This window comes from Onthophagus taurus, chromosome 11, assembly GCF_036711975.1.
Source record: "Onthophagus taurus isolate NC chromosome 11, IU_Otau_3.0, whole genome shotgun sequence".
NCBI lineage: Eukaryota > Metazoa > Arthropoda > Insecta > Coleoptera > Scarabaeidae > Onthophagus > Onthophagus taurus.
Genome location: NC_091976.1, coordinates 9,033,377 through 9,055,900, shown reverse-complemented (window position 1 = coordinate 9,055,900; position 22,524 = coordinate 9,033,377). Strand labels below are relative to the sequence as shown.

General features: G+C 34.1%; 2 protein-coding genes across 2 annotated transcripts; both read right to left on the bottom strand.

Annotated features, from left to right (window-relative positions):
• Positions 1-2,391: 2,391 nt before the first annotated feature.
• On the bottom strand, positions 2,392-3,594 carry LOC139432061 (uncharacterized). The gene has a single exon (XM_071200399.1). It carries the CDS (start codon positions 3,592-3,594, stop codon positions 2,392-2,394), a length of 1,203 nt encoding a protein of 400 aa, XP_071056500.1.
• Positions 3,595-19,620: 16,026 nt separating this feature from the next.
• On the bottom strand, positions 19,621-21,831 carry LOC139432244 (uncharacterized). The gene is made up of 2 exons (XM_071200693.1): positions 21,250-21,831; positions 19,621-20,211 (listed from the first exon to the last, which is right to left on the bottom strand). Exons 1-2 carry the CDS (start codon positions 21,412-21,414, stop codon positions 19,903-19,905), a joined length of 474 nt encoding a protein of 157 aa, XP_071056794.1. The 5' UTR covers positions 21,415-21,831; the 3' UTR covers positions 19,621-19,902.
• Between the last annotated feature and the right edge of the window lie 693 nt (positions 21,832-22,524).

Genomic DNA, 22,524 nt, shown 5'->3' with positions numbered 1-22,524 from the left:
CAACCGCAAAATTTTAAATTATCATTTTATTTGTAAAATGCCCTATCGTTGGCACTTAATCAGTCATTGGCACTATTCTCATAAACTACACATTTTTAAGTTTTTAACGCTACTAGCTTTAGAAATCTTGCAATAGATGGAAGCACCCGACTGCTACGTCTCGAGTAAACATAACCTCCAGTCTGTTAGTTCTAATATGTCCGAAGCAAGTGTACGTGTTTGAACGTGTTGCAACTTAAGGAGAAAAACTAACAATTTCCGTAAGCATACGACTTTATATAACCATTCATATTTCAAATTATTTCGAAAATAACGTTTGTAGACTTTATATATCTGAAAGTAAAGGGGTTGTTTATTGATTGTTTTATTATAAATTACTAGGTATGTTGCCATTTTCGTTAAATAATTGAGGTGCCAACTACTAGGTTCTAAAAATTGCAAAATTCTAATGATTGTCACCCGTGCCAATTAGTAGTTTAGTGCATCTATATCAGACATTCAATAATTGGCACTGTGCAGTTTTAAGTTTTTTTCTGACAAACCCATGCTTTTTTTGATGCTTTAGATGCCGAAAGTTAAGTCGAAATCAGCCTATGTGAAAGGCTATACAGAAGACTATCTTCAAAAGGCTCTTACAGAAATAAAAAATGGCGAATCAAAAAAAGCCGTTGCTAAAAGGTTTGGAATACCAAGGTCCACATTGCAATTTAGGTTAGGGCCCCATTTTTCTAAAATTCGACCTGGACCACAACCCTACCTAACAGATGATGAAGAAAAAACTTTAGAGGATTGGATTTTGGAAAGCCACAGGAAAGGTTTCCCTAGAAGAAAGATTGATCTTCAAATGTCTGTAAAATATTTCTTGGACAATAATAAGAGACCAAATCCCTTTAAGGATAATATACCAGGATCACGATGGTACCAATCGTTTCTAAAGCGTCATCCATTACTAACCAGCCGTTCTTCAGAAGGTGTTACACCAGCGTCTGCTGCCGTCGCAGAAACAGATATCAGGAAGTGGTTTGCGGATATAGAAGAGTACCTGAAAACTAAACACTACTTCTCAATTCTGGAAAATCCCACCCGTGTTTACAATGGAGACGAAACTTGTTTTCTGTTCATACCAAAACTGGGCAAAGTCATTGCTCCGAAAGGAACAAAAAATGTTTATGAGGTCGACCAAGGTAATGCGAAACAAAATCTGACTGTAATGTTTAAGTAGTGTAAGAATGCCGGTTCTAGAGCGGAAGTTGCTCCTGCTGCTCCTGCGGTGACGTCACGCCTCAATGTATTAGGTATAGGGGGGGATACCAACTAAAGTTTGGGGGAAAAAAAATTAGGTTGGTATTAAAAGTAACTAGAGATCTAGGGATTTTTAGAAAATTAAATAGAAAAATTTAAATACAATGGCGCCACCTAGATTTGAGTGGTGTAAGTAGGACTGAGTTATGCGCACTCTGGTGTGTGGTGGATAAATAAAACACAAAATTAATAAATAAAAATTAATATTATATTTATTTTAAAACACAATTTCTTTTCTTCAAATTTTTTTTTACCATCAACCCTAATATATTTAAACATATTAAAGACACTGAACCTCTGATGATCGAAGATGCATCTTTCATCGCTGTGGTTGTTGTAGGTTGATCTTGTTTTGCGGAGGTTCCTCCTCCTTTCTTAGGATTTTTAACTTTAAAACTTACTTTAGGATCTGTCTTCAACCAGAGTAGTTGATAATGAAAATTATTTATTTTTCGAATATCAGCTGGAGATGATGTTAATGTAGTATGTAGTAGTAGTAATCTCTAAGGTTTCAGCTGAAGGTGATGCAGTAACTGCTACGGTTGTTTCTCCTTCTTCTTCTTCTCCGCTATCGCACAATGTTGTCGTAATAAAAAGAAAGAAGAGGAAGACCGTTGTACTTGAAATTGTACTAAACATTTTCTTTTATATCGTGATTTACGAACTAGAGGAATTAGCAGCGGTTAAAAACGAACTGAATCGGGTCTTTCGAGTGCGGCGGTTGTTGACGCGTTAGCGAATCGCAGGAAATATGCGGTAGAATATGTGCGAAGATTAGATAAGAGGAAACTCGCTCGCAGACGATGAATAAGAATAATACATTTAATAAAAAAAAAATAATATATTTAATGAATAAAATAAATTTACCTGACGAACTGTTACATTTTTAAAATTTAAATTTGCTGAGCGTTTAAAGGCGTGCCTCCCGTCGGCGTCGCTTGAATGCGCATGCTCAGGAAATTAGGAATATTTCTAATAAAATTTCAGCCAACTTAAATACGACTAACTTTATTTTGTTTACATAAAAATCCAGTTCATCTACTTTATTAAAACATAATGTTATTGACATAGAGTTGTTTACAAACTGATCTATATTTGATTAATCATACCAGTTAAAGGAACATATTTGAAAACTCTATCATGTAAGATTAAACAGTAGAGCGAAGTAGCATTAGGTATCTCTTCACTCGTTTCAAATTCAATGCGAATATCAACGGTTCCAACATTTAAAATATCATTTTGCCGTGAACAATCAACTACAATAATCGGTGTATGTGCTAAAAATGTATCTCTGTTAAACATTGGTTCTGCAAGTTCTCGATCGTAATAGGTTTTTGCGAAATTACAATACATTTCATATAAAACTGCAATTTGACCTGTCTTAAAATTTAAATTTAAAGCTTCATAGGGATATTTCTCACTATTTAAAAACACTTTCATATCTGTTAAATTACAGTGGTCAAATTGTGATGCAGAACGTAACGGATTATCTTTTCTATTGATTTGAAACCCTAATATAAAGTATCTGGGTTTTTCTAATTGAGTAGATGTTTTAATTGTCCATGTGTGTTGTCTACTTTTTGGTAATGATGGGTATTCATGTAAATCAAATGATCTAAATCCCATGTCTAATTCAATTCCTTGTTCAATGTACTCTAAAAGTTTTAAACGTTCAACATCGGCTACAGAAACATGAGGGACTTTCCATACTATTTTATTAATAGTAATTATCACATTAGGTAAAAGACTTTCGATAACATTCTTGTCTGAATTACTGCGTACTAAAACTAATTCTTGACGGAGATTTATCAAAATTTTATTATAATCTTCTGCGAAACCAAGAAAATATTTCAAGGGAACACAAAAATCAAAATGTCCTGTATTTTCATTTACTTTAACATTTGGATATTCGAAACCTGCGTTAGAGGCATGATAGTATTCCGATCTTGTTAATGAGCAAAGATTTTTTAATGTGCTAGCTATTCCTGGATTTCTTACTCTGTCAATTACGTTCCCTCCACATTCAAATCGTACTTCACTAAACATATGAGCGATCGGATTTACTGATAATTTTGAATCTTTATCAACGGTTCCGTCATCTTTCAATAGTTTCCCTTGTACGTAAATAAAAGATTGACTTGGTAACGTGTAAACGTCCTGTTGTTGAATTGCAATACGAATTTCATCGCTATTGTTAAACGAATTTGATGAGTATGGTAAATGATTATGATACTGAATCCGTACGAGTGAATTATCAAATTCTACTTTATCCGAGACGTTTAAGATACTCATATTGAATATTATTTTATTAATTGTAAACCTAATGATTCAAGAAATTGTTTGTTTTGAGGTGTTAACTGTTTCACAGTGTGAGGAGAACTAAAAGTATTGGTTTGATTTCGTGGGTTTATATAACCTTTCACCTTAAGAACCATTATTACTAGAGAGCTTTAAATGTAGTCTTATCTTGATGACTTCTCCTCTGAAATTGACCAACACTCCGTTTTGATCAACTATTTTAAGGGTAATATTATTAATTATTTGTGTATTCAAAGGCATATATATTAAATTGTGGGGAGTTTCTGATATTTTATAACCTTTAGGTACTGTAGGGAAAAATGAGTAGATAGTGTGCGCAGGTATGTCGTTGTGATAAGCTCCATGAGTTATGCTACATAGTACTTGTATAGAATTTACTTTAAATATATCTACAATATTGCGAGCTCTATGCGGGGATTTTATTGGATCCAGTACATCTGTTTTATTAAATCCTAATATTGTTGAGATGGAGTTGTTTATATTAAAATCAATAGTTTTGTTACATGTGATCACTGCTTGTAGCGTATCCTCATTTGCTTGTAGGCTAAAGGTCACACCATTAATATTCTTTTCTTTAAGTTGTTTATTAATAGCATTCGAAATGTGTATTAATTCATAAGATCCTGTTGGTAGTGCTATCAATACATTATCTATTTTTAAGCAATTGTTTGTTTCATCAATATTTGGAATTGAGTTGTAACCATCAAAGCTTACAAGTGCCAGTTCATATTGATAATTAGGATTCAGTTCTATTGCAGGGTGGTAATTTGCTGTTAGAACAGATGTTTTTCCTACTAAATCAAACGTCCACATCCTTTGATTGTTGAAGCTATAATGCGTCCGATAGTAAGAAATTTAAACATAAATAACCACAATTACTTGTGTTATAGGTTTGATATTGATGGTGATTATATTTAATAATTACATTATTTCCAGCACTCTTGAAATAGTTCACAATTTCTTTACTTGGTTTTAAATTACCAAAACTATCAAAATAAGTAATTATATTTCCCTTCTTAATATAGGCTGTCCAATGAGTGCCAGGCCCTTTCACACTATCCAAGTTAATAATACCTCTTTCATTATTATTAATACGTATAGGCAATTTATCTCGCATGAATATCCCTCTAAACTCTGGTATTCCCAATATTTTTACATAACGCATCAAGTCAACGTTTGTTAGCGCTTTCTGCTGTTGTATGGTTTTTCTTGGCGTGTCTTTAAAAAAATACCTAATCGTATTGATAATCGTTTGATTATGCTTTGACTTTCCTTGAGGGCAGTTTGTGCTTGCTTCGCTTTATTGACAGCACTTATAACGGAAGCAGTGCCACCTGCTAAAGCTCCTAATGCACTTAAACCAGCAAAAATTGGAATGAGCGGAAGGATACCACCGCTTTTCGGAATTGTAATAATTCTAGAACGAGGTTTCTTTTTGACAATACCTTTTACGGCACGTAAAGCTAACTTTGCAGCAGATTTCAAATCATTAGTGCTTGACTCTTTTAATTTTATTTTAGCATTTTTAACGGCTCTATTAAAAGAAATGGCTTTTTCACTGGCTCTTTTCTTCATGATCATCCAATCACTTCAATGGTCAACAGACAAATGAATATTATATGTTCAGATTCAGACTTATATAGGAGTCAGTTATACCATAAACATGAAAGTGATAAAACAATCTTACACATTAAATATTGATGATATTGATAATCACTTCAATGGTCAACAGACAAATTAGAACATTATATATTCAAAATCAAACTGATATAAGAGTTAGTTATACAATAAACATGAAAGTGATAAAACAACCTTACACATTAAATGTTGATGATGTAACAATACAATTTAATAATAATAATCAATCACCTCAAAACAAAAAGCATAGTTATTTATTTCCAAATAATCTACGTTGCATAATATCCGGACCTTCAAACTCTGGTAAAACAAATCTGATAATTAGCTTATTACAGGATCCTAATGGACTATCCTTTAAAAATGTGTATGTGTATTCAAAGTCATTGTATCAAAGCAAATATGAATATTTGAGAAAATTACTACAGCCTATAAAAGGTTTAGGATATTATGAGTATAGCAGTAGTGATGACATAATGCATCCTTCCAAAGCGAATGAAGATTCGGTTTTTATATTTGATGATGTAGCATGCGATAAACAATCAATTATTCGTGATTATTTTTGTATGGGACGACATAAGGCAATAGACAGTTTTTATTTATGTCAGAGTTACACGCATATTCCAAAGCATTTAATACGTGATAATGCAAACTTTTTAATACTTTTCAAACAAGATGATCTAAATTTAAGACATATTTATAACGATCATGTAATACCCGATATGAAATTCAACGTCTTTAAGAAAATGTGTTCAATGTGTTGGAGAGATAGATTCGGATTTTTTGTAATCAGTAAGGAGGACGATATGAACAATGGTAGATATCGTAATGGGTTTCATTACTATATAAAACTGTGATTGTGTATGTTTCTATATCAGTCATGTTAGTGATACGAACAGGTGGAGAGCTGCATTTACCCGGCTATCAGTTCTGTGGACCTGGGACAAATCTCATGAAACGCTTAGCACGTGGAGATCCTGGCATTAATGACCTTGATAGAGCATGTAAACGTCATGATTTAGCCTATACACAATACACAGATTTACACAATCGACATATAGCAGATAAAGTATTAGCTGCAGAAGCATGGAAAAGAGTATTAGCGAAAGATTCTTCGATTGGTGAAAAAGCTAACGCATGGTTTGTTACTAACGCGATGAAAGTAAAACAAAAGTTGGGTTTCGGATTGGAGAATCCGAAAAAGTATCGGTGTTTCAACCGATAAATGCGGTTGATCGGATAAAACGGATTGGTTAAAACCGGTCGGATAAAACGGATCGGTTAAAACCGGTCGGATAAAACGGATCGGTTAAAACCGGTCAGATAAAACGGATCGGTTAAAACCGGTCGAATAAAACGGATCGGTTAAAACCGGTCGGATAAAACAGTTCAGTTAAAGCCGACTTGAACAGTTCTAATAAAACTCTACAGTAAGCACATGCATTAGTCAGTAAGTGTTCATTCATTGTACAGAAAACATGGATTCAAAACAATTAACACGAAAGCTTATTAAAACAAGAGAAAATGTGAAAAAGAAATTGGATAAATTAAAAGCAAGGAAACATAAATCTGAACATTTGCTTCAACAGCAATATAAAGCAGTAACAACCCCTTTAGAAAAAATAATTTCCACAATTAAACATCCTATTAAAGTTAAGAAGGGAGAGGAGGAGGAGGAAGAGGAGGAGGAAAAGCTTAAATCGGAGGAAGTGAAAGAAGAAGAATTTAAAACAGTAATACCTACAAAGAAAAGAAGAGTATCAAAAGCAGTACAAGCATCACGTCTACCAGAACTTCATCAACAACAACAACAACAACAAGCGCCTCAATCACCAACAATATCAATATTAAGCGATGACGATGACGATGTTTTTGCAACATCTCCGTCACCACCACCACAACCAACGCAAACATCACCACCTGCAGCAGCAGCAGCGACAGCAGCAGATGAATCTCCATTACCAGAAACTATGAATATTCCTGAAGAATCATTTTTCTTATACTTGGAACAATTTGCTCCTCTAACAAGATCCTACATTGAGGGTTATGTAAGAGATGATAACAATGAATTCGATTCTAGCAACAAGGGAGTTCGTGTTAATATTTTAACTGATAAATATTACATTGGAGATAGTGAAATATCCTTTAGTAGTAAAACGAATGATATAACCATTGCAAATAAAACTTATAAGGGTACGAAAGGTCTGTATGAGCTAATTTTCAAGAGGGAACCAGAACAATATACTAGTGACGATCAAAAGAATTACGTTGAAATACTAAAAACAACAGCAGCATTAAACAAAAACCAAGATAAAAGCAAACAAATTATGGGTGACAAGTCGGACAAGTATCGTCAAATAATTGCACCTGTTTTAAATGCAACGGAAGGAGTTGTACGACGGAGCAGAGTAAAAAGCGTTCCTGTTCGTATGAGAACTGGTGAAGGTCTCATGCAGCAGCAGCAGTACAATAATCAACGGTCAAATTTTATTTATTGGGATGATCCTAATGAATTAGTAAATAGATTAAAACTTTTAATAGCCTCTCAGCTTGCCGGTAATACGTCACATGGTAATGAAATTAATAGTATTACAGAAGAGTTACGAGAAGCTCATATAATTGTATAAACCTACAATACATTCATCATTTTAGTTATGACTATCCACAAGTTCGGACATCATATTTCTTCCTCCTCCTCCGCCTCCTCAGTAGAACATAACCATTATTCTTATTTGAATATTTCTTTGACTGGTGGGAAAGCTGGACATAGTTATGCGCTGAGTAATTTAAAAAAATATTATATTTTTCCTATTGAATCAGGAGAAATTTACTCTATCACTATTGAGCCATCGGACACCACTTTTATAGTAAACAATAGGATTTATGATAGCTCAAATGGGAAGGGTATCAAATTGAAGAAAGGTGATAGATTAAGATTTATTCCATCTCCTACTGCGACGATTAATACACTGTTTGTTGAAATCGTAGTAACATGTCCTCTGATATTAAAAGAAAATTAGCTGAAGAACTTCATAAACCTGCTCGAATACATTTTAAAAGGAGACATGTACTTACTAAAGGGATAAATGATTTATACCAGGCTGATTTAGTAGAGATGATACCTTATGCACGAGAAAATAGTGGTTATCGTTATATACTCGTTGTAATTGATGTCTTTAGCAAATATGCATGGGCTGTTCCGGTAAAAACTAAATCGGGTAAAGATGTTACTAAAGCAATGAAAAGTATTTTAAAGGATGCAAACGTACCAAAAAACCTTCAAACCGATCAAGGAAAAGAGTTTTATAATAAAGATTTTATCTCACTTATGAGTAAATTAAAAATTAATCATTACTCTACGTTTAGCTCATTAAAAGCATCTATCGTTGAACGTTTAAATAGAACTTTAAAAGGTTTAATGTGGAAAGAATTTAGTGTGCAGGGATCTTTTAAATGGTTAAATTTATTACCGCAAATTTTATTAACATATAATACCCGCAAGCATTCCACTACAGGCATGAAACCAATAGAGGCGGATGAGGAAAAGCTATTGCGTACTGTTTATAATAGGAAAATACATTATCAAAATCAAACATTACCCATAAAATTTCATTTGAATGACTTTGTAAGAATATCGAAACATCGTGGTGTGTTCACCAAAGGGTATACTCCTAACTGGAGCAATGAAGTTTTTAAAATTGTTAAGATTCAATATAGTAATCCAGTGACGTATTTATTACAAGATTTGAAAGGTGATAACATTAAAGGAGCTTTCTACACTGAAGAATTACAACGGACTCATTATCCTGACATACAGTTGATTGAAAAGATTCTAAAACGGAAAGGAAACAGAATGTACGTCAAGTGGTTTGGAATAGATGAAAGAAGTTGGATTAAGAAATCAGATATTGTGTAGTAGTATGTAGATTTTTTTAAATAAAACAATTTTTGTAATATGTTATCTGACCCTTATTTTAGTAGTATACTTATCTCCTTCAAATCATATATTTTGTTTAAACATTTCTTTTGTGCATCAACGTTTCCCAAGTATTTTGCGATAAGCATTCTCAGTAAATAAGTAAGTATGTTCCATGGGGTTATGAGACTGGTTGTTGTGGTAGTAGTGGTGGTGGTGGTGGGGATAGAATTTAATTCAACCATACATAACATTTAACTTATATGCACGTTTTATACAACTATATATTAAAACTAAAATAATTAATACAATGTATTTTATTATGTTTAATTTATTCATTCATTTTTAACAATTTTTCACGCAATATTTTGTCAAGAATTCGTTCAATTTCTTTAATACGTCTTTGAAATCGTTCTGTATCAATTACCGCCTCTAACCATTCCCGCCCGCTTCTTGCTCTTTTATGTACATCATCACACTTTACTTCATAAATCTCAATCTCCTCCTTAAATCGAACCGATTTCATATTTATTCCAGTTTAAACACGTCATATATATTATTTGCATTGAGCCTGTCGATCTAGATAGCCTCATTCAAATTTCCCGCCAAAAGGTGGTTCTTGGAGAATGCTGCGCTTTGATTGATCGAATTTAAAATGTTGGCGTAGCCAGAACCTCGAAAGGAGATAGTGGTGGGGATAAAAAGGATACTTTTGAACCCCAATGTTAAATCTTATGGGATTTTGGTCCAGAACGCCTATAGCTATAAGTGCGCTATTTATCGCTCAACAGATGTGCGTTCCACTGTCCACCGCCTACTAAGTGACGTTACACGAGTTAAGCAACCAACAACTCTATCCATCGTTACACCGCCAGGTGGCGCCTCATGAGCTAGGCAACCAACAATACTACTACATTTGAATAAAATTTATTCCTATTTCCTGCACACGCGCATTCAAGCGACGGGAGACACCCTTTAAGCGCTCAGCAAATTTAAATTTTAAAAATGTAACAGTCCGTCAGGTAAATTTATTTTATTCATTAAATATATTATTTTTTTTTTTATTAAATGTATTATTCTTATTCATCGTCTGCGAGCGAGTTTCCTCTTATCTAATCTTCGCACATATCCTACCGCATATTTCCTGCGATTCGTTAACGCGTCAACAACCGCCGCACTCGAAAGACCCGATTCAGTTCGTTTTTAACCGCTGCTGATTCCTCTAGTTCGTAAATCACGATATAAAAGAAAATGTTTAGTACAATTTCAAGTACAACGGTCTTCCTCTTCTTTCTTTTTATTACGACAACATTGTGCGATAGCGGAGAAGAAGAAGAAGGAGAAACAACCGTAGCAGTTACTGCATCACCTTCAGCTGAAACCTTAGAGATTACTACTACTACATACTACATTAGCATCATCTCCAGCTGATATTCGAAAAATAAATAATTTTCATTATCAACTACTCCGGTTGAAGACAGATCCTAAAGTAAGTTTTAAAGTTAAAAATCCTAAGAAAGGAGGAGGAACCTCCGCAAAACAAGATCAACCTACAACAACCACAGCGATGAAAGATGCATCTTCGATCATCAGAGGTTCAGTGTCTTTAATATGTTTAAATATATTAGGGTTGATGGTAAAAAAAAATTTGAAGAAAAGAAATTGTGTTTTAAAATAAATATAATATTAATTTTTATTTATTAATTTTGTGTTTTATTTATCCACCACACACCAGAGTGCGCATAACTCAGTCCTACTTACACCACTCAAATCTAGGTGGCGCCATTGTATTTAAATTTTTCTATTTAATTTTCTAAAAATCCCTAGATCTCTAGTTACTTTTAATACCAACCTAATTTTTTTTCCCCCAAACTTTGGTTGGTATCCCCCCCTATACCTAATACATTGAGGCGTGACGTCACCGCAGGAGCAGCAGGAGCAACTTCCGCTCTAGAACCGGCATTCTTACACTACTGATAAGCATATATTAATAATATGTGTGACGTAAGGAATGATGAAGGGACAACAGTAATGTATCATCACAACTGAGAGTTCATCATATCCCACACAGCCAGATTTGATATTCAATAAATGGCCCGCTACAATATGCTCCGAGACAGGCACAAAACCAAACATTTCATTAAAGGTAGACTTTTTCGTAGTAGTATAAGCCTGAATTAAGTCTGGATCAGCGATCATTGAGTTTACTGCAGCTTGTAAAAAGTTATCATTAATAACTGCAACGTCATTCAAATGTTATGGAAGTACCCGCTCTTTTGATTTGATAACATTCAGATGCCTTAGTGATTTCCAGAGATCCCTAGAACTTTTATTTTTAAAAGATGATTCATAGTACGCCTTCTGCTCGGTCTTTATTGCGCAAGCAACATGTTTTCTAAAAGATTTGTATTCATTAAGTGCTAGATCAGTTTTAGACTTTTTGTATTTGCTGTAAAGACGATCTCTAAACTTAATCATGTCTCTAAGCTGGGGAGTAAGTCAGGGGACAGATTTTTTGCTAAGCCTCACCGTCTTTACAGGTACATGAGCATCGAATAATGCTAAAATTAAATGGTTAAAGTACCGTAATTTCACTTCAACATCATCAATTCCATACACAAGGTCAAACGGCTGCGATTGAAGATCTAACGTGAAAAAATTCAAGTTAAATGCAGAAAAATCTCTGTAAGTTCTCATCACCGGGCTCCTTCCCTCATCAGGAACACTAATGCAAAAATATATCAGTTCATGATCAGTAAGGTCATGAAGAGACTCAAGTGATAAAACAGAAACATTAACACAAGATGTAACCACAACATCGATAAGCGTCTCAGTAGCAGGTGTAATGCGAGTTGGTTCATTAACAAGCTGCAGCAAACCATAACCTTCAAGTATCTCTGAAAAACCAACTGCGTGACCATGACTGGGATTCATCAAATCAATATTAATATCTCCAGCACATATCAACTCATCACACTGTGGAATGAGCAAAGATCCAAAGTTTCATCAAACGTATCAAAAAATTCACTACAAGCCGAGCAAGGAGGCCTATACAATGCACCAATACAGTACCTGATATTTTTAAAAATGACTGAAATCCACAACTGTTCCAAATGCTCAAAACTGGGAACACCAAGTCCATGAAACTTATAATTAGTTCTAATGTATATACCAACACCACCGCCATGTTTGCTTGTAATTCTATGTTGGTGAATAAAATAATAATTTGGAATGTGACACGCTGTCAGCATAAAATCATCTGATATCCAAGTTTCAGATACTAATACAACATCAAAATTTTGTTCCAACACAAAGTCCGAAAATATAGAAAACCCCGACAGTAATGATCTGATATTCATATTGGCAAACTTAATCATAAGACAAGGCAGAACACTTTAGGAAAGCAATAAATATAACAAAGAGTAAACAGCAATAAAATGCACAATCTAAATGTACTAATTAAACTATTCAATTATGTAAGTACCAAGCAAGAACAAAAAAAAATACGCTATGTTTGAGATCTAATATGAATTAACAATACGTTAAATAAAGAGTAGCATACAATCTACATGAAACAATATGAATCATAATATATAGATAATATATCATAATATATAGGATAAAAGGTTGGTCAAACACTGACTCTTATAGTGGTCAATTATTATCAAAAAATTGAAAATCTATATCGAAAATTTAGATTTCCACTATAAGAGTCAGTGTTTGACCAACCTTTTATCCTCCAATTTTACAGATTGATTACTGCTTAAGTGTGTTCAATTACTTTTATTGTTAAAAATAAAAAAACATTTACACTTTTTATATTTTTTATTAGGCTTAACTATTTATAAAATTTAAAATCGGTTAAAAAACTCAGTGTTTGCCCTGTTTGTGTACTATAAATGACCAAAAGAAGAATCAGTAATTGACCGCATATTTAAACTCATTGTATCTTACTTTTAAAGTATAAAACCTTTGGTCAAATACTAAACAATTTAAACGGAAAGATATAAATTTTAAAAATAGGTATTACACATTTTTCCATTTTATTAATCAAATATAAATACTTGTGAGATTATACAACAACCAATTCGTCTAGTATTTGATCGTTTGGTCAAATACTAATTTTTAATTAAATTTAGAACTACTAGTTTGACCGCCTTTATTTTCACAAATAATTAATTAAAGCGGTAATTTTTTAATATAACCAATAGAAATAGTTATTTATGTACCAAGTCGGCAAAGTGATGCTTTATCGAACGAGTCTGAGTTTGCGAGTCGAGCGAGCGAAGCGAGCGAGGCGAGTAAACAAGCGAGTTCGATAAAGACACTTTGCTGACGTGTTGCATACAACATTTTATCGCCAACCGCAAAATTTAACGATATGAAGATGATATTCTAACTTACCAATATTATGACATGTGTCAAACGATTTGTTTTGTTAATATACCTCGGGAAAGTTACACTATGTATCAAAGGTCGGTAGTATAGTGTTTGTTCACCAATAAAAAATGATTTGTAGATAAAGTTTGTTTATTAAAAATACGAGAAACGTATTAATTAATGAATAATTAAATATGAACAACAACTTCGGGAACTGAACAGTCACAGACTGTGTCATCTTCTTCTACTAAACTTACTGGTTGTAAGTATCTTCCCAGTTTTCCCCAACCATGAGATTTAGAAGTTTTTTCATATTAGCAACCATTTCTTTTGAAATTGGGTGAGATAGAGGAAGATTAAATAATTAAATTATTTTTAAATATGAATTGTTTTTCCAACATATCCTGGAAGCTTTCTATGTGGCGTTTCCCTTACGCCGTCAAGTGTCAAGGTCCACTGATGGCAGTGTAAAATGGTTTAACCAGCCATTATCACACTTGAGGTCTAGGTACAACCTGCTTTGTGAATTGCATAGTCGTTATAAAACAAATAACTTACTTCATTTACGAAACACTACAAGAGCTATCTATCGGAAAGCTATATCCGAAGCGAAAATTAACGCGACTAGCTCTTTTATCGAAAATTCAAGTAACAAATCTTGTGCCGCATGGAAACTGATTAATGCTCAGCGGAGGGACAGAGAGAGTCAGTGCTTGGATCTGAATCCAGATGAAGTAAATAATTATTTTGTGAACATGCCTGTAACTATTGTTCGAAACTTAACTGGAGTACGAAATGACCATACCAGTGTTTGCACTATTCCGAGTAATTTTAATATGTTTAGCTTGCAGGCAGTAACACACAATGAGGTTCGCGAAATTTTTCGCGGCCTAAAAAATAGTCCATCTAGAGATATCTTCGGCCTGTCAGTTAACTTCATAAAAAATAACATAAGCTTATATGTTCTTCCTTTATGTAAATTAATTAATATTGCATTTAAGGAGGAAATATTCCCTGACAGCCTGAAGAAAGCCTCTGTGCTGGTGTTTAAAAGTGGTAGCAAGAGCGAGGTCACTAATTATAGACCGATTAGCATCCTTCCCGTGTTCTCCAAGGTGTATGAGCGAGCGATCTATAATCGAATAATGTCTCACGTAAAAAAATATAATATATTGTATGATAATCAATTTGGATTTCAGGGGGGTAAATGTGCGGAGGATGCAATAATAAAGTTAACGAATGTTTGCATGGATACTTTCGAGAATGGCGAGTATTGTATTTCTTTGTTCTTGGACCTGTCTCGTGCCTTTGACTGTGTATCGCATACTATTCTAATACATAAATTAATAAATATATATCACTTTGATGATCTTTCTATCAGTCTCATTCACTCATATCTAAACGGGAGGACGCAGGTGACAAGAGTTAATAACTCTACATCTGACTCCTTGCCGATAGTGAGAGGGGTACCACGAGGATCAATCTTGGGCCCTCTCTTATTTCTGTTGTTCTTCAATGATTTTGCTTATTACATAAAAGCAGGTCTTGATAACTGTGATTGCATCCTATATGCTGATGATGCTACAGTCTTAATAAGAGGTAGAAATCGGGATGATACTGCTAGTGGGGCTGAGTTGGCTCTGTCGACGGCGCGGGACTGGTGCCTTGCGAACGAGCTTTGTCTTAATGAAAATAAAACTGTCACACTTCCGTTCACATTGAGGCAGATTGACGCTCCTTGTCCCGATGTAACCAAGTTTTTGGGCCTCTCATCGCCGCTCCTGCGTTGCGTTTTCACGAACATAGTGTGGAGATGGGCAAACAAGTTAACCGTAATATATTTCTCCTAAGGCGGCTTGCAGTAACTGTTACGCCAAAAGTAATATAAAGCTTGCTTATTTTGCATTTATTCATTCCATACTGTCTTACTCTATACTAGCATGGGGAGCAGCCCCTGAAGCTGCTCACATGTTCGGTCTGCAGCGCAGGGCGGTAAGAATAGTAGGGTTTAGGTTATCGTGATGATTGCAGAAATGCTTTTATTGCGCAGTCTATACTCACCATTCCATCTCTGTACATCCTTCGCTGCGTGGGATACATCTTGGAGAGCATGAACTCCTTAAGGATGCACGGTGATATTCATCCGTATGAAACGCGTGGGAGAGAAGACCTCTACCCAGACTTTGCGCGGTTATGCAAGACACAATCAGGTCCTATATACATGGGACAAAAATTGTATAATCACGTGCCACATAGTGTGATAGCTCTTCCAGCGGACGAGTTGCTTGGGAAGTTAAAAACATTCTTGCTAAAGAAGGGATTCTATTCTATACGGGAATTTCTTGAGACCTCCGTAGACCTATTTAGTGCTTGAGATTCATTTTCTCTTTTTTTGTATACTGTAATTTTGTGGTTTGTAGGGTCGTTTTATTATATTCTAATTAATTAATTGATATTTTGTTGTACTACTGATTGACGAGTGTAAAGAGTGTAAGTTTCTTATTAGCACAATAAAGAGAACAACAATCTGAAGATTAGGGATCATAAGCTGGGCAGCGGACTTTCCATTGAAATAATGTTTATATGGGATATGGAGCCTTATCTATCATTTTCAAAGAATCGTTTTTTAAATTTTATCGCTTTATGTATTTAAAGATAATGAGGAATTTTTAAGCGGGAAAGTCGTTTCGAAAAATTCATGAATGAAATGGTCAGTAAACTCATGTCACTACAGTAACTAACAAGGGAAGTATCAGAACTGTCCGTCACCGATTTTGTTGATATTTTTACAGCGATAGTATGGCCAAAAATAAGGTTCACGTATTTTTTTATACGTGCTAATAAAGCCCCTGGGGCGAGTTATAAGGGTTGGAAATCGGGGCGAAATATATATATTCGCTTATAGGCTGAAAACGAAAACAGCTATCGAAATGTGGTAAATGTAAACTGATATTTATTTTCAAAGAGCTTTCCATTGATATATCACACATATATCTGAGGGCTTCAGGGGGTAAACTATAAGTAAACCCCTAGTTTTTTGGAATATTTTAAAAACTACCCTGTCGATTTTGGCGATATTATGTATGCTTATAGTACGTTTAAAAATATTAATGACGTGTTTTTTCTTATTTGCCTCTGACCATCCCCTGCAAAGTTACGGGATACGATAGATAACCCCTTTCCTTAAGAATAATGTGATAAACTGTTACACTTTTAAACAATATTTTGAAAAAAACCATTAATTAGATGTAAATTAAGATTTAGGCAGTAAAATAAACCCTATACGACATTAAGGATTAACTACCCTAACCACCCCAAAAATAATTTTTTTTTCCGGAAAATTGTTTGTCGATTTTAGTGCAATTTACCACGATGATTTTTTTATACGTTAGGTAGTACTATTGTAAGAACTTACAAGGGTTAGAAGTTTGGGGTAGAAAATATATTCTCGCTAATAACTTTCATACTCCTACAGAAAAAGCTTTTTTATTCTTATTCTATTTAAATAACACAAAAGTTAGAATAATTATAGAAATATTTATTAATAATGAGTTATAAAGCAACTGAAAAAAAATGGTTAAGTATCACAAATTGTATTCTACATTGTTAGTTTTGTTCTTTTTTAATTTATTTTTATTTAAAAGGGGTTTTAGGGGTTAAAATTTTAGGGGTTAAAACCGTGGAAAGCGTGGTCCAGTCGGTGTCATCGACAACACATAGCTACACAATTCAACCCATCATATCTGGAAATGGAAAGCTACTTTCTCCTCTTTTCATTGTTTTAAAAGAATCCTCTGGTACGTTTGGACCGAGGGTAATAAATACAATGTTCAAAGCAGATAACATATTCGTTTTAGCATCAAAGTCTGGTGCTAAGTCTGGTGCACTGACTTCTGCTCATATGAAAAATTGGCTACAAAATGTCTATTTCCCAAACACCGGACCCAAATCATTACTATTACTAGATTCTTGTAGACAACAGGTCAAATTCAACCCCTGGATGTATTTGATTTTAGAATATGGGAAAATTTCATTATAAGATTTTCTGATCAAGTTATTCTCTACCAGTACGATGTCAATTTGCATCAGTGAGATAATATTTTAAAATTGCAATCCTTAACGCACAACCAGTTGTCTTTCCCACGATTTATTAATGTTTTTAAATACGCCCGATTTGTATCTGGATATACAGCCTGATTCAAAGTAAGCGCCTTATTTTTTTTTAGCCACACTATGGGTACTACTTTCAAAATATTTGGCAGTAATATGTTTTAGGACATTCTCTACACGATGGTGATATCACATTTTCAATTGGACGAATTCTTTCAAAATGGCGACTGTCAACTTTCTTTTTTAAATGGAATGCCAAAATTTTTTTTTTATTATTGAGATCCTAAAAACATTCTTTATACGAATAGTATTTTGTTTTTCTTAAAAATTCATTTCTTTCCCCATCAAAAATTACACATTTTAATCTAGTAGCGCATGAATGTTTTACACTCGATGTTATTTTTGTCCAAATATCAAGTAGCGCTAGACACGAAAGAAACAATCAAACTTTATTTTGTAATAAACATCTACTCATTTATTTATTTGGACAAAAATAACATCGAGTGTAAAACATTCATGCGCTACTAGATTAAAATGTTAGGGTGCTTTTTGATGGGGAAAGAAATGAATTTTTAAGAAAAACAAAATACTGTCGTAAAAAGAATGTTTTTAGGATCTCAATAATAAAAAAAAATTTTGACATTCCATTTAAAAAAAAATTTGACAGTCGCCATTTTGAAATAATTCGTCCAATTGAAAATGTGATATCACCATCGTGTAGAGAATGTCCTAAAACATATTACTGCCAAATATTTTGCAAGTACTACCCATAGTGTAGCTAAAAAAAAATAAGGCACTTACTCTGAATCAGGCTCTATAGAGGAAAGACCAGTACAGTTTGAAAATCCCGGGGAGGTTTGCTTTTCCAATGAAAAATCTACGTGCGATATCTGTGGAGATATAGCTGTTATAACTTGTGCATGGTGTAAACAATCGTTGTGTTTAAAACATTTTTTCCATGATTTTCATTATTGCCAACAATATATTGAATAAAAAAAGTAAAAAAAAGGAAATTAAATTAATAATGTAGAATACAATTTGTGATGGTCAACCATTCTTTTGTCAGTTACTTTTTAACTCATTATTAATAAATATTTATAAAATTATCCTAACTTTTGTGTTATTTAAATAGAATAATGATAAAAAACATTTTTCTGTAGGAGTATGAAAGTTATTACTGAAAATATATTTTCTACCCCAAACTTCTAACCCTTGTAAGTTCTTACAATAGTACTACCTAAAGGCGCGTACACATAGAGCGAACGAAGGCGAACGAATTCAATCGAACAAACTTGGACGAATTCGTTCGGTATTTGCGGGAATTATCGGCTTGCGTCCACATAAAAACGAATGTGTAGCAAACGAATTGTTTCGCGCTCATTCGCTTGTTTTCGGTCATTAGTGGAAGTTGGAAGTCGGCCCATGTGATAATGGCAACAAATGATGACTTAATTATTGTTGCAAGTGCAGCATGTATAATTATAAGTGACGAAGAGGAAAGGCAAAAACGAAAACGACGCTGGTGGATGACATCTTTATTTAAAAGCAGAAGTAGATATAGGGGAATGGATTTATTGAAAGATTTAACGTCCGAAGTCGAATATGGGCTTTTTGAAAATTTCTGTAGAATGAAATCTGCAGATTTTGAATGGTTACTGAATCGTATTGGCCCGAAAATAGCAAAACAAAATACATTATTCAGAGAAGCGATACCACCAACGGAAAGATTAATGCTTACATTACGTTACCTAGCCACCGGGGACTCATTCACTAGTTTAATGTACACCTTCAAAATTTCCAAGCAACTAATTTCTTACATCATACCGGAAGTTTGTTCAGCTATAATTGAAAGCCTCGATGATTACTTGAAGGTAAGTAAAATAAGTAAGTAAAAATAATATATTTTCTTAATACAAGTTTATTAACGAAAATACAAAAGAACAATCATTATTATTTGAATTAAATTAAATTAATTATCGACATCGCTAAAAGTATTAATGTAATCTATTAAAGGTGCCAAAGGAGTTGTAGTATTGGTTTGAGGTTGTTGATAGGGAGTGTTAATATATGTGGGTTGGTTGTATGTCATTGATGCGTTTGAGGGTGAAGGTGATGGAGCGGAAGAACAAATACTTTGTGGGTATGATAAATTTTGATCATATTGCAAGCATGATGAATCTGTGGGTGAAGGTGAAGGAATGGGTACTGTAGCAGGGGCATTGTATTTACCCATATCAGCATCAAATACGGCTATAAGTTCTATGTTTTGAGGCTATGTGCTCCCCGTAAATTGTGCTGGCATCTCTGAAACTGCGACTTTTGACTGTGTCTTTTAATATTTCGTAGGTTTCTTCTGCACGAGAATTTTTCGTTTTGATAGCCGGCCGTTTTATCTTCCTTGGTGAACAGAAATCAGATTTTCGTTTCGGTGTTTCAACTGATGTTCTTATATTTTCTGCGTGCTCAGTATAATCACTGGGTTCTTCAACAATTTTTTCGAGATCGTCCACCTCTTGTTCTTGGGTGTTCCTTTGAAGCACGGATAATTCCTACAAAAAAATATTTTAATTGACCGTATATTATATGTACATATGAATATTGTATAAACTCAGTAAGTTTGGCCCTATTGGTGACTGATTAGATATTGGTATTCATTTTTTCAGATGCCTAGTAATGCAGAAGAGTGGCGGAGTGTAGCTGAAAACTTTAATACTCAATGGAATTTTCCTCACTGCCTTGGAGCTGTAGATGGTAGACATTGCATACTACAAGCTCCAATAGACAGCGGAAGTGACTATTTTAATTATAAACAGAATTTTAGTATTGTTTTAATGGATATTGCCGACTCAAATTATACGTTTTTGTTTGCCGACGTCGGTTGCCAGGGTAGAATTTCAGATGGGGGTGTGTTAAAAAATTCTGTTTTCTGGAAAAAACTACAAAACAGTGACTTAAATTTACCGCCTGAAGAAGTTCCGTATGTGTTCGTCGACGATGATGCTTTCAGCCTTCATGAACACATTCTGAAAGCATATCCAGTAGAACAAAAAAAGGCATCAAAAAAACGAATTTTCAATTACAGATTATGTCGTGCCCAACGAGTAATCGAAAACGTGTTTGGGATAATGTCAGCTGTGTTTAGAGTGTTAAGAAAAGTAATGTTATTATCCCCAGAAAAGGCTACAACAGTAGTTTTGACTTGTGTCTATTTACATAATTTCTTAAGAGAAAGCAGACATTCCCGAAACCTTTATACACCGCCCGGAACGTTTGATGATGATAAAGACGGTACCGTCATGCCTGGAAGTTGGCGCAAAGTCAGAGATAGGACGTCACAATCGTTTGTTCCAATGACAAAAGTTGGAAGAAAAACTTCAGCTAATTGTGAAGCAATAAGAAACGAGTTTTCAGATTATTTTATGAACGAAGGGAGAGTTGATTGGCAAAACGATTATGCTTAAATATTCTGAAATTACTCTATAACATTCAATAAGATATTACCTAAACTTCAACAATATGTACGTTACTGGCTATACTTATCTACTGTATTCTTTTGTATACTAAAATATAACAATGTCTTCACTTACCTCGGTATTTTTTGTTTTTTTCGGAATAAATTTATCCATTAAAAATAACATATTCTTGAAAGCAAACCAAGTTGATGTATACACATCACTGGTGCCAGAGCCAGTTTTCATAGTTTGTTCGTGTTTCTGTCGTTCTCGCCTGAATGAACTTAAAAGGGAATCCATTTTTTTTTTGCTTCGCCTGCTTCACAATTAAGATTTTTATCAATTTTATTCCAAGCGTCCATTTTTTTAATTTTATTTTTATATTCGTTTTCAACCGGATTCCACAGGCATTCATTACTGCGGTACTCATTAATGAGTTCCAGAGCCTTAGAATTACTCCATTCCATTTTAAACTATCAGCAACTCTACTATGAACTGAAATAAAGAATTCGGCCAATCGCCACAAAACCACGTACACATTAAAACAAATTCGAACGACTTTTATGGCAAATATCCTTTGATGTTTACCAGTTTACCGCCTCGCAAGCGAACTGCAACGAATGCGAACAAACACGTTCAAACGCGTTCGTTGATACGTACACATCAACCGAAAGAATTCGTTCTCGACCGTTCATTCGCCTTCGTTCGCTGTATGTGTACGCGCCTTAACGTATAAAAAAATCATCGTGGGAAATTGCACCAAAATCGACAAAATTTTCGCAAAAAAAAAATATTTTTGGGGTGGTTAGGGTAGTTAACCCCAGCCACCCCTTAATGTCATATAGGGTTTACTTTACTGCATAAATCTTAATTTACAACTAATTTATGGTTTTCTTCAAAATATTGTTCAAAAGTGTTACAGTTTATCACATTATTCTTAAAGAAAGGGGTTATCTATCATACCCCGTAATTTTGCGGGGGATGGTCAGAGGCAAATAAGAAAAAACACGTCATTAATATTTTTAAACGTACTATAAGGACACATAATATCGCCAAAATCGACAGGGTAGTTTTTAAAATATTCCAAAAAACTAGGGGTTTACTTATAGTTTACCCCCTGAAGCCCTCAGATATATGTGTGATATATCAATGGAAAGCTCTTTGAAAATAAATATCAGTTTACATTTACCACATTTCGATAGCTGTTTTCGTTTCCAGCCTATAAGCGAATATATATATTTCGCCCCGATTTCCAACCCTTATAACTCGTCCCAGGGGCTTTATTAGCACGTATAAAAAAATACGTGAACCTTATTTTTGGCCATACTATCGCTGTACCAAATTTCAACAAAATCGGTGAGGGACAGTTCTGATACTTCCCTTGTAAGTGGCATTTAATATTTTATCTAC